Source organism: Lactuca sativa, chromosome 4 (assembly GCF_002870075.4).
Source record: "Lactuca sativa cultivar Salinas chromosome 4, Lsat_Salinas_v11, whole genome shotgun sequence".
Classification (NCBI taxonomy): domain Eukaryota; kingdom Viridiplantae; phylum Streptophyta; class Magnoliopsida; order Asterales; family Asteraceae; genus Lactuca; species Lactuca sativa.
The window spans coordinates 408,073,642-408,087,706 of record NC_056626.2 but is presented as its reverse complement, the minus strand read 5'-3'; the positions used below and the strand labels follow the sequence as shown (position 1 = coordinate 408,087,706).

Below are 14,065 nucleotides of genomic sequence, written 5' to 3'. Positions count from 1 at the left end.
TTTAAACAATCATAATGACTTACAATAAGTAACTTGTTTCGCTAATATTTTCAAGTATTGAGGGATATATCGAGTTTATGAGGGTTTTACACGTATTTATAACATATCCGCACAACATATCATGAAAATACATACAAGCATGCATAAACAGTTATATTTAACTCAAAACCAACTTGTATTATCCCACAAAACACGGTTAAACTGAAAACAAGGAGGTATGAATCTCAAATTGGGTGATGGATCGGTTTTTGATGAAGAAATGAAAGAAAGTGAAGGTGTTTTCGGTCTTGGAAGCTTCTTGAGGAAGGCTTTCGAAACCAAGAGAGTTCTAGTGAGTAAATACGAAATGGGGTGGTTTAAGGAAAGATTTGCTAGCATAAGATTGAAAAACAACTTGAGTGTAAAGTAACTTACCAAGTTATGCTCTTTGATGAAGAGTTCTTAAAACACACACACAAACTCATGAAATTTTGAGGAGGAAAAGAGAGTTCTTGGTGTTTCTAGAGAGAGATATGTGATGATAGTTAATAGTTTCATTTTTATTACTTCTTGTCATAGTTTATTTTTAGTTAAAACCATCTCATTTTAGTTAATCTTCATGCATATGTTCTCTTTTTGTCATTTTTCTCCTTTACCGAGTGCTTTTGAGTCTTCTGAGCTTATTTGCAGGATTTATTGAAGACTTTTTGTTATTGGAGGCTTAGAAGGGTGCAGGACTCATGGAGGTATGTGATTTGCTTGCGGACTTGAAGTGGTGCGATTGGGCTTGGTGCTTGCGTAAAAGAAGAAATCAATTAGGATTTAATTTGTGGTCAAGGATGACGATGAGTCGACGCGGAATCGAGCTACAAGAAAAATTGGAGGAGTGTTGGGTCAATCATTAGAAGGCATTGGAATGGAAAATGGGTCTTAAAGAGTTATGATTATGGGCTGAAGTTGAAGAAATGAAGACTGGGCTTAAATGCATGTTAAATGGCCCACGTTTCACATCCAGCGTGACCCACATGGTCCGCGTGGGTCCATACGCGATCCGCGTGAACTGTGCTGAGTTGTTTCCGGGTTTTGACTTGTTGACTCTATTTGTGGAAGTTTGGTGGGTAGCTTTGGTCTCTTTTTGAATCCGGAAATTGGCTCTCCTTAGCTGGTGATTGGAGGATCATTTGACAGGGGGAAAAAAGAACACATACAATTTTCTTTCAAGAAGGTTTTGGAAGATTTGAAGATTTTTGGAAGATTAGTGTAATTTCTTTCCATCTTGCAACTAAGACAATGTTTGGTACCTCTAAATTACTTTGCATTTCTTTCATCTTGGCCATGCTTGGGTAAACTCATAATTGGTTGACTTGGATGTAAGTGCTTGAATGTTTTAATTATTTTGAAGAACTCCATGAACTTGTGTTGAATATCTATGATTATATTTTTTTATGAAAACTTCCTTCATGTTTATATATCTCTAGTCATTAATATTGATATGTGAATGTTATTTTTGTTGGTTAAATTCTTGGCTATGTAATGGGTCTTCAATTTAACAAGCAACAATTAGTTTAAATGTTTGTTTTCATTTCATTTGGACTAAGAAAATATTTTCTCCATAGTGGTAATGTAAGCAATAGATTACTCTTTGGATTTGGTGACTCTTAAATCCTAATGCTAATTGATTGTCACAAAATTACATGCTTCATTTGTTTTGTGACTTTAATTTAGGAAATATGTTATGAGCTTCTCTAGTCATTTTAATACAAAAGAAGATTTGAGGCAAGTTATGCTTATAAATTGCTATAACCAAGTTAGATTATAAACACAAGTATTTCACCTTGGTATTCTCATGATTATTTAACCAAATGTTCAAGTAATGAAAGTCCAAATTCAACCATCTTTATCTTATTGAATTTACATCAACTTTGCTTTTGTTGAATTGTGTTTTTAAATCTTAATCTAATTCTAGTTTTATTTCAAGTATTTCAAAAGACCAAAACCCCCCAATTTTATTTTTATTGTTACTTTTCAAGTATTTTTACAAAGAGATTTTTCATAGAGTTATAAAATTGAACCAATCTCCGTGGATTCGACCCCTTTACCACTATACATTATTTTAGTATAAAATTGAACCAATCTCCGTGGATTCGACCCCTTTAGCCCTCTAATAACACCAATAGCCACTCAACCACCATCCCCCTCCCGACTTGCAACTTCAAAGAAGAATTTGGATGAGAAAGAGATCTTGGACACCTTCCGAAAGGTGGAAGTAAACATTCCCTTACTTGATGCAATCAAACAAATTCCGAGACATGCAAAATTCTTGAAGGAGCTTTGCACAAACAAGATAAAGTTGAAAGGAAATGAGAAAATCTCGATGAACGAAAATGCATCCGCGGTTTTGCAAAGGAAGCTTCCACCCAAGTGTAAAGATCCCGGAATGTTCACAATCCCTTGCAAGATTGGAGATGTCACCTTTAGTAGTGCTATGCTTGATCTTGGTGCCTCTATCAATGTCATGTGTTACTCGGTGTATGAATCATTGAATGCCGGACCCTTAAGCGAAACCGGTGTCATAATATCTCTTGCGGATAAATCAAGTGTCTTTCCTAGAGGTGTTTTGGAAGATGTCCTAGTACAAGTAAACCAATTGGTCTTCCCGACGGATTTCTATGTGATTGAACTAGATGAACAAGTGTCCTTAAAATCGGGTATAATCTTACTTGGGAGACCATTTTTTAAGACGGCTAGAACAAAGATTGATGTGTATATAGGAAGTTTGACAATGCAGTTTGATGATGAAACAATAAGTTTTAACATTTATGACGCTATGAGATATCCTAGTGATGTTTCCTCTTTGTGTTTTGTTGATGTTATTGAACCAATGACTCAAGAGTTGTTCGAGTTGTGTCATGATGACATGTTGGAGATGAACTTGAGCAAGGGGTTTGACTGTGCAAAACTAGCCAAGAAATTGAAGCTTTACTCACTAGAACCCGAAATTGAAAGATTAGTCAACAATTTGGAAAACAAGAAGACCACCCAATTTAGTGTGAAGCAAATTGAATTACCTCAAACTCACACGAGATTGCCACCCTCCCTTGTCCAACCGCCCGAATTAGAATTGAAGGTCCTCCCTCAACATTTGAAGTATGCGTACTTGGGAGACAACGAGACTCCCCCGGTTATCATTTCAACTCACCTAACCAAGTGAGAAGAGGAACAACTCCTAAAGGTGTTGAGGGAACATAAAGAAGCAATGGGTTGGACGATTGCGGATATCAAGGGTTTGAGTCCCTCCACTTGTATGAACAAAATCTTAATGGAGGATGAATGCAAGACGAGTAGAGACGTGCAAAGAAGGTTGAATCCGCCAATGATGGAAGTGGTCAAGAAAGAGATTTTAAAGCTCCTAAATGCGGGAATGATCTATCCAATCTCGAATAGAAAATGGGTGAGCCCGGTTCAAGTCGTGCCAAAGAAGACGGTGGTCGAGAACAACAAAGGTGTGATGGTCCCTACCCGTGTGCAAAACGGGTGGAGAGTATGTATTGACTACCGCAAGCTCAATGCAAGCACACGAAAAGATCATTTCCCATTACCTTTCATCGACCAAATGTTAGAAAGGTTGGATGGGAAATCTCATTATTGTTTTCTAGACGGGTATTTCGGTCTTCACCAAATCCGGGTGGCCCCAGAGGACCAAGAAAAGACAACATTTACATGTCTATTTGTCACTTTTGCATACCGGAGAATGCCATTCGGATTATGTAATGCCCCAGTCACTTTCCAACGTTGTATGGTTAGTATCTTTTCGAAATATGTTGAAAATATAATTGAAGTTTTTATGGATGATTTTACGGTATATGGCAACTCCTTTCAAGAGTGTTTGACCAATCTCACCAAAATTTTAAAAAGATGCATTGAAACAAATTTGGTTTTGAATTTTGAGAAAGGCCATTTCATGGTGAGTCAAGGTCTCATTTTGGGTCACATCGTGTCAAAGAAAGGAATTGAGGTAGATAAGGCAAAAATCGATGTTATTCAAATCTTACCTTACCTGACTTGTGCCAACTCTTGCAAAAGGATGTTGATTTCGAGTTCAACGAGGCGTGCAAAGAAGCTTTCGACAAGCTCAAAGAGTTGCTTACATCCACCCCCATCATGCAAGCACCAAATTGGGATCTCCCCTTTGAGATCATGTGTGATGGAAGCAACTATGCGATAGGCTCCGTTTTGGGTTAAAAGAATAGGAGGGCCTCCCACGTGATCTATTATGAATCAAGGACACTAGACAATGCTCACAGCAACTACTCTACCACAGAGAAGGAGCTATTGGCCATAGTGTTCTCCTTGGAGAAATTTAGACAATACCTACTTGGTACCAAGCACATAGTGTATTCGGATCACGCAACATTTAAGTACTTAATGAAGAAAAAAGATGCAAAGCCGAGACTCATCCAGTGGATCCTACTGTTACAATAATTTGACTTGGAAATCCGGGACAAGAGTGGATGCGAGAACCTCATTGCCGATCATCTAAGTCGGATCACTTCTAATGAAACCCCTCTCCCGTTGTGGGACAAGTTTCCGGATGAGCATCTCTTTTCCCTTACTCAATCTACTCCTTGGTATGCTGATATCGTTAACTTTTTGGTCATAAAAAGGTATCCTGACACATTCACACATGCTCAAAAAGACAAACTCAAAACTGATGCGAAATACTATGTGTGGGATGAACCTTATTTGTGGAAACATTGTCCCGATCAAATCATTAGGCGATGTGTACCCCCAACAAGAGCATCAATCTATTTTACAATTTTGCCATGAATTTGCTTGTGGAGGACACTTCGGACCTAGCCGGACCTTGAGAAAGGTCCTTGAGTGTGGACTATTTTGGCCGACCATGTCACGCGACTGTTACTTGTTTTGCAAAAGTTGTGAACGGTGCCAAAGGATGGGAAATCTTTCGCAAAAGAAACAAATGCCCCAAAATCCAATCCTTGTTTGTGAAATTTTTGACGTATGGGGGATTGATTTCATGGGCCCATTTCCCGTGTCATTTGGCAACGTTTATATTTTACTCGCGGTTGACTATGTCTCTAAGTGGGTTGAAGCCAAAGCCACAAGATCAGATGATGCCAAAACAGTTATCGACTTTTTAAAATCTAATGTCTTTGTGAGATTTGGTGTGCCCAGGGCTTTGATTAGTGATAGAGGGACGCACTTTTGCAACAAGACGATGGAGGCTTTATTGAAGAAGTACAACGTGACCCATCGTGTCTCTACCGCCTACCACCCCTAAACGAACGGTCAAGCAGAAGTTTTAAATCGTGAAGTGAAAAGAATTCTAGAAAAAACGGTGAATCCTTCAAGAAAGGATTGGAGTTTAAGGCTTGATGATGCCTTGTAGGCCTACCGGACCGCTTACAAGACCCTGATAGGAATGTCACAATTTAGGTTGGTTTTTGGAAAGTCGTGTCATCTTCCCATCGAATTGGAGCATCGTGCATTTTGTAGTGACATAAGAACATGGTTTGACATGTGGAATTAAAGCTTGCACAATTGAACATGGTGATTTGGGTGTTTAAGAGATGTATTGATTTTATATGGTGTTACAAAAAGGATCTAGATCTAGACTACATAAATAACACACACTTACACACTCACTTTTACATCTCTCAAGCACACCTCTACTAGTGGACAAACCCACCTTATATAGAGGTGTTTACATGTCTCTCTCTCACTCTCACTAACAAATGGGTCTAAAGTCTAATGCACCACATGCAAGTGGGTTTTACAAAAGTCAAACATTTACAAAGTCAATCATGAATAACTTTGCACCCCAACATTCTCCCCCTAAAAGTTAGGAATGAATGACCCACTTCAAATATTCCAAAATCAAGCACTACGCGGTTCGAGCCTCAAAGGTGACACATGTCGAAACAAACTTCAATCTTCAATTCTTCCATGACTCTTCAATTTGGGATCTAGGATTTGAGACCATACAAACTGAGCAACAACGAATGATCAAGAGTAATCCAAACTCCAAATAATCACCCACAAGTTGCGCATAAAAACACACCCCAAAAATCTTCAATAAAATCAAATCCATTTCGAATACATCACTTCCGAACTTCCAACTGCATCATCTCGTAGGCTTCAAAACTTCAAGATCACTTCGGACTTCAAATCCGCGTAATATGAAAAAGTCAAGTTCAAATTTCCATATAAAACTTCTCCCCCTTTTTATAATCGAAATTTGATTATAAAACTCCAAGGAAAAAGAACGTGCTCTATTCGGAATTTTTCATGTAAAAACTCCCCCTTAACATGTGGCATAAACTTTGTGCTTCAATCCGGAAAACCAAAAAATATTCAATTTTTATTGTCGTTCATGGATTGCCTTTGACAAAATTTCTCAAAAATGGGTAGAAATTGTCAATTTCAAAATTCTGCAGTGACCCGTTGTGCCCAAAACAGCCAAATATGCGAAATACACCCCCATTTGTGAAACTAGGTAGAATGTGTAAATTCGCACAAACTGCAGGGACCAGAACTGAAAATTCTGCAATTTCTCAACTTTTATTACCCATTTGCGAAGTTGGACCAATTGTGTTATTTCCTGAAAAGATCAGGGACCCAATTCGAAAATATTTGTTTTCTTCTTCACTGAACAAATTATAACAGGGAACGCTTCGCACTTTGTCAAATTCTTCGCATACTGAAACATGGATGCGAACAAAACACTGATACCAACCCAATCATCTTCATATGCGAACTCAATTGAGAGCCAAATCACTACTTTGTAAGCGAACATTCTTGGCCTTCAAACCAGTTAACCAAATGCGAACCCTTGTCAATCAAGCTGATGCCTGTTTGATGCGAACGTTTCCAAGAAAACAATTTCACATTCATCATAAACAACAAACGATTTTGACTTCAAACCAAGCAATCTATTTTCAAAATCAAATTCGCAATCATCAAAATCCGAATATGCGAATCTCAAATCGATTAGCCCTAATTCCATTTTTCTTGACTTCGCGTCGATCAACTCTTGCATTAACTTTGCTTTTCATTCACGAACCTAAAACATCAACTTTGACTCACATTAAGAACGTTCGACCCCAAATAAATTCCAAGATCGAGTTCCAAAATCAACCAAGAACATAAGAACAGGCATCGACACCATTAGCTCTAATCCAAGAAAATTCGAAATTAAACACCAAATTGAACATGATTTTGACATTCATAGTTCAAAAACAACTTGTATCTTCCAATTTCTTCTTCCAATTCATTGAATCAACCCATAGAAGTCGAGTTTGACTTTTTCTGGGATTGACTTTTTGAAGTCAAAGATCAAGAAACACAAAATCGAAGTATCCAACACCAAATTTCAGATCAAAAAGTGTTCTATTAACGGTTCTTCATCATATCCAGGTTGTTCTTGACTAAATTCATTCAAATAAAAAATCAATTTTTCAATTTCTCAAACTTCAGTATGAACAAAATCGATTGCAACATATGACAAATCATACGAAATTGATCTTCAATCTCATATTAACAATTAACAACAATCATATCCAATCGATTTTTAGAGATAAAGAAACTGAAACAAAAACATAAGAACGACTTGAAAGAAATCGGTAGTCAAGAACATTGAGTCGTACAACCGCTTTAAGCATATGACAAAACTACTCAATCGGTAAATAAATGTCGATTGAATTACAATGACTCAATGAAATTGATAGAATGAAAAGAAATTGATTATAAACAGATGAATTATTGAAGGAACGATGATGAACAGGCACAATGGTACAACCAGATAAAGCTGGTGTACAAGTCGACTGACGAACATCACATACGTCAATTGAATAATATGATGAACTCAATATATTGAAAAACAGATACGATAATGTTTTGTCTTTGAAAGAATCGGATTAAAAATGGGCTTCATTAGATGAACAGTAACCGATTCTTTTTGATTAGGCTCAAATCGGTTGAATCAAAAAATGGAATATATGAATCATGAATAGTAACAATCCACTACTCAAAAATTTTGAAAATTTATCCATTTTTCAAAATTTTACCCAGTTTCGGATTTGGGGTAAAAATTTTGAGAAATGGGAATATTTTCGAATCTGATCCCTGCAGTTTGTGCGAATTTACACATTTTACTCAGTTTCGCAATGGGGTGTGCTTCGCATATTTGGCTGTTTTTGGCGCAACGGGTCACTGCAGAATTTTGAAATTGACAATTTCTATCCATTTTTGAGAAATTTTGTCAAAGGCAATTCGTGAACGACAATAAAAATTGAATATTTTTTGGTTTTTCCGGATTGAAGCCTAAAGTTTATACCACATGTTAAGGGGGAGTTTTGACATGAAAAATTCCGAATAGAGCACATTCTTTTTCCTTGGAGTTTTATAATCAAATTTCGATTATAAAAAGGGGGAGAAGTTTTATATGGAAGTTAGAACTTGAATTTTTCATATTATGCGGATTTGAAGACCGAAGTGATCTTGAAGTTTTGAAGCTTACGAGATGATGCAATTGGAAGTTCGGAAGTGATGTATTCGAAAAGGGTTTGGAATTATTGAAGATTTTTGGGGTGTGTTTTTATGCGCAACTTTAGGGTGATTATTTGGAGTTAATCATTCGTTGTTGCTCGGATTGTATGGTCTCACATCCTAGAGCCCAAATTGAAGAATCATGGAAGAATTGAAGATTGAAGTTCGTTTCGACATGTGTCACCTTTGAGGCTCGAACCGCGTAGTGCTTGACTTTGGAAGATTTAAAGTAGGTCATCCATTCCTAACTTTGAGGGGGATAATGTTGTGGTGAAAAGTTATTCATGATTGACTTTGTAAATGTTTGGCTTTTGTAAAACCCACTAGCATGTGGAGTATTTGCCTTTTGATACATGTGTTAGTGAGAGTGAGAGAGAGACATGTAAACACTTCTATATAAGTGGGTTTAGTCCACTTGTAGAAGTGTGCTTGAGAGATGTAAAAGTGAGTGTGTAAGTGTGTGTTATTTATGTAGTCTAGATCTAGATCCTTTTTGTAACACCATATACAATCAATACGTCTCTTGATCACCCAAATCACCATGTTCAATTGTGCAAACTTAAATTCCGCATGCCAAACCATGTTTTTTGTCACTACAAATTTTGGACGGTCAAGCAATGCAACTTCAACATTGATGAGGCGGGGAGGCATAAGAAGCTTCAACTTCAAGAGTTGGAGGAGTTGAGAAATGACTCATATGAAAACTCAAGAATCTACAAGGAAAAAACAAAGCTTTTCCATGACAAGTCCATTGCCCGCAAGCATTTTGAGCCGGGACATAGGGTTATGCTTTATCATTCGCAATTGAAGTTTTTTCCTGGAAAGTTGAGGTCAAGATGGATAGGTCTGTTTGTTATGCTAAAAGTCTTTGAGCATGGAGCAGTTGAAATTCAAAGTGAAGAAACGGGGAAAGTCTTTAAAGTCAATGGGCATCGATTAAAACCTTTCTATGAGGGCTTTAATGCAAATTTCTTAGAAGTCATCCAATTGGATGCCCAGGTGTATTGAAATCAAGAGGCAGGCACGTCTCACCAAAGACGTTAAAGAAGGGCATTTTTTTGAAAAACTAAAAGTTTTCGTCTTGTCTAATCCCGAATAAAAGTCGTAGATGGTTCATTTTTGCATTTAACATCTCTTCTTCTTCCTTCTTGAGGTAAAAGAATGTTGGAATTAAGGGCCCAGTGTTCGTAATGGTGAAAGAGCAAAAAAATTTTTGGAATATGTCAAGCCAGCACACGCGGTCTGCGTGAACTCAAGGACCTGTCCACATGTTTATTAACACAGACCGCGTACTACCCCTCCAAGTGTCCGCGTCCAACAGAAGAAAACAGAACAAGTTCAGTGTATTTCACGCGGTCCGCATGTACTCAAAGTAGCGTCTGTGTGTTTATTAACACGGACCGCGTGTTGTCTCCTAAGCTGTCCGCGTCCAACATCGAAGATCAGTAGGCATGAGTTGAAATTCACGCGGACCGTGTATACCCGAGTCAGCGTCCGTGTGACTTGTTGACCAGCGTTGACTCATTTGTTTACCAGGTTTGACCACCATTTAACCCCAATTATACTCTAGTCGTCCCTTCCTTCTTCCCCTTTCTTCTTCTTCCTTTCTCTTAACCTCCATCTCCACCACTAAAACTCAGTTTCCCAACCACTTGGGTTGTGGTGACTTGGTAAGGCATGTGGAAGATATGGTGGATAACCTATTGACCCATGTTCAAATCCTGGCACTACTAAGCCCTTGTGGCCATGGAGGTTCGCCTGCAGTGACTCCAGGGCATCAGGCAAAGCCTCATGTTTGCAGCGGGGGATTAATCGGTGCGCGAAAGCTGGCCCGGAAACCATCGTTAGGGAAGTTCCCTTTCCAAAAAAAAAAAAAAACTCAGTTTCCCGTCAAACCGCCGATCGGAATTTCACGAGACCACCGCCATTCTTCTCCAAATTCAGAGCTCTACAAACCCCACTAAAACAACGGTCCGATCTGTTGCTATATCTCTGGGCGCCACCACCATCCCATCGCTACTTTATGGCCGATTTCCGGCCAACTCGGGCCACCTCTCGCGATTCCGAAACCACCATTGTACTCCTCTTGGGCAAGGCTACAAACCCCACCAAAAATATTCCCTAAAGCTCGCCGTAAAATTTCGCCGGATTTTCAAGCCATTTCCGGATTTGTCGGGTTTTCGCGGAAAATTGATTCTCATGGGATATTGAACACAACTTAAAAGCTTGGGGTGGAGAGTTGCAGGTTTTCAAATCCCGAGTTTACGCGCGCAAATTTTGAACTTTCAACAAAAAAACGGGTACTTTCTTTCCTTTGTTTAATTGATTAAGATGCATATCCATTCATATGCTATTGTATCAAATGAATGTAGGAATCATCTCTTGCTTTGATTGTTGAATTGCTTTAGAAGTCCATAAGGAGTTACTTGGTGATTTGGATTGACATATTGTTTGTTGAAATTGTGGTTCGTGTAGTGGTTATTTTTCGTGCAGGAAGTCCATGTCTACATCTAGGAAGCGCCCGGCTGCTGGCCGAGGCAAAGCCCGGGCAAGAAATCAAAGCGATGCTCCCGATGTCCCAGGATTTCAGGATGCTAAGGCAGCCGAAAACTACTCAAAGAGCTTGCCTAGAAAAGTTGCATCTACCAAATTCGTGTGCAAGCCCATGCTTATATCACTTGGGGTTCTTGAAGGATTCACCCAATTGTTCCGTAACATTGGGTGGGAAAACCTTCTCAACCTCATGGCGCACACTTACAAGCTCCCCACTAGAGAGTTTCTCGCCGATAGCGGGTACGACAGCGAAAAAAGGAAAGTCGCATTCCAACTTCTAAGGGACCAAAGGTACATCGATTTTGCAACGATAAACGACATATTGGGCTTGCCTTCTTCAAACACATCCACAATTTTCGACGTCCTACCTGCTGAGTTCAATCATGAGAAATTTTGGACGGAAATCACCGGGTGTATCTGCTCGTGTGCCGGTCGGGATAAAGCAACCTCTATCATCCACCCATGCCTCCGCATTGCCCATCGCATCCTGGTGTGTATAGTTTTTTCCCGCAAAGAAGCCGGCCAAGTCACCAAAAATGAGTTCTTCTTCCTTTGGTGTATGACGAGGTGTGAAAGGCCGCCAATCCCGGACATTGCTTCATTCTTCTTCCACAAATGCGACCACATGAGATCCAAGACGTCCAGTGATATTTGCATTGGGGGATTTGTCACACTTTTGGCTCGCGGTCTTGACATCGAGCTCCCTGATGAATTCCAGCCTGTTGACAGCAAAAATCTTTTGGATGAGCGCGCCCTCATAAACATGCACCACATCCGTCGTAGGAACAGGAGCAGCTTCACATGGTTTTGTCCTCAAGGGGTCGGGTATCTCGTTCTTCCCGACCCTCGAGTCACTAACTTCACCTTCCACGATCGCACTCAGTGGAGACTCACGAGGACCATCACTCAGTCAGTCAATGAGGATGTGCTCCAAGATCAAGATGAAGACGAGATTCCTATGGACGATGAGTCCGGCGATGAGCCCACCCATGGTCCGTAGCACGCCCAGCCACAAGCCCCTCCCGGGTACTACTCGCTTCCCCCTAATTTTGCCGAGCGGTTCGAGGCGTTTTGTGTCTCAAACCAAATCATGTCCCAGCAAATGCACCATATGTGGGGGTGGCACCAATCCCAAAACCATTTTGAGAACGTCCCACTTCCGCCTCCCTATCTATACCCCCACCCACCCATCCTTATCCCCCTCCACCTTACCTTTACCCCTACCCCCAATACTCGTATCCTCCTCCCGATCCCCCGGTTTAGGTACTTTCGCCTCGCCCCAAGCATTGAGGACAATGCTTATTTCTAAGCTTGGGGTGGGGTATTCCCTTTTTCTTTTTTTCTTTCTCATGCATTTTAGCTTAGGTTGCATAACATTTAGCCTTAAATTGCATTCATTTTTGTTTTTACTTTTATAAAATTCCAAAAAGATTTTATTTTATTCTTTTTCTCTTTTTATTTTTGCATGGCATTTAGCTTAGGGAATTTGCATCATGCATTTTTGTTTTCTGTTTATTCTCACCTCTCTTGGATGCCATGGAACAAGTTCATAGTTATTGTATCATTATTGGTCTATGTCACACCCCCAAACCAAGGATGGCGGAAACGTCCGGGGGTGGAGGACTTCATGTAAAGTATCACAACAACGAGTATAATAGTGCTCAAAGTAAATACAACCATCATAAATATAATTGAAAAAGTTTCACCAAAGTATATGTTTACATGATTCAAATCAATTACATTATGATACAAAGTGAACTGTTCGACGATTTATCGTCCCATCCTCAAAACGTGGTTGATTTCCTGTTTCACTGAATTCCTGAGAATACAAGTAGTTTTGAAAAGTGTCAACACAAAGGTTGGTGAGTTCATAAGCTTTTGACAGTAAGAGTTTGAAAATCGATCTTTGTAAAGAGATGTATGATACCAAGAAAAATCCAATATTTTCCTTACAAAAGTTAGGTAGTCCTAAATACCAAGACCAAAAGTATACAATATAGTATGTAATTGTTGATATAAAATGTGATTTTAAATCGACATAAAACCCTTTTTGTTTGATATGAAAGCGTACAAGTATTTTTCCATACTTAAAGTAATTTCAGTGAGCTAATTAGACCTAACTCGCTAATTTAAGGTTAGAACCCGTAAATCTTATGATTTTTAATACCACATGTGAGCTATCGTAACCATACTTGACTTGGGTGGCCTCGTAATGCGACGTTCTTCAGGCGTCGCCGTTAAATGACACTTGTCACCACAGACCTGCCGGTCTAGCTGTAGCGAGCAGCTCTGGTGTGGGTTTGTCAAACCCAATATAGATCTATACACAACTATCACGTTCTCCTTACAAGAGACTCTGGTTACAATTTACAGGACTTTTTGGTTTTGTTACTTTGGAAGTAACCCGAAGGGAATGACTCACAAATTTATTCATTAACAGATTTACGTGAACTACACGGAAAACCTTTGGTAAATAAGTTTGAGAAATAAATGATACATAAACTATACCTATTATAGTTTATCCAAAACGTTTGTAATATGTAAAAATTCTTCTATGAATACTTTAATGTTATAAATTCATAAACTATGCTCATTATGGTTTAATATACTTGTTCCAAATAAATGAATAATCTTATCATATATGCCTATACTTCAGTATGATGATAGACTAACAAGGTAACACATTCAATATTTAGAACTTGACATTATACACTTTGCTCAACATAATACAAAGTGTTATAAAAATTACAAGCTGTTAACAATATTTCAGCCTTTCTACCCTGTTTTTGAAAATTCATAGAAAAATCATACGAAGTCGAAAACTAAATCCGTAAATTCTGGGAGTTCCCAAAATGTGTCTAGTTTACTCATAATTTTTATCATGATTTTTAATGACCTGTAACTTAGGTGAAAAAGTCCATAATCACAGACTGGTCCGGATTGATGTTTGAAATGATAGGCAGTT

The 14,065-nt window shown here is 38.8% G+C and overlaps 2 protein-coding genes across 2 annotated transcripts; both read left to right on the top strand.

Moving 5' to 3' along the window:
* Positions 1-217: 217 nt before the first annotated feature.
* Positions 218-3,190, top strand: LOC111921869 (uncharacterized). Its single transcript, XM_023917446.1, has 2 exons — positions 218-405; positions 2,137-3,190. The coding sequence occupies exons 1-2, from the start codon at positions 218-220 to the stop codon at positions 3,188-3,190; spliced, it is 1,242 nt and encodes a 413-aa protein (XP_023773214.1).
* Positions 3,191-9,117: 5,927 nt separating this feature from the next.
* Positions 9,118-9,555, top strand: LOC111921881 (uncharacterized). Its single transcript, XM_023917454.1, has one exon. The coding sequence runs from the start codon at positions 9,118-9,120 to the stop codon at positions 9,553-9,555; it is 438 nt and encodes a 145-aa protein (XP_023773222.1).
* Positions 9,556-14,065: the final 4,510 nt, after the last annotated feature.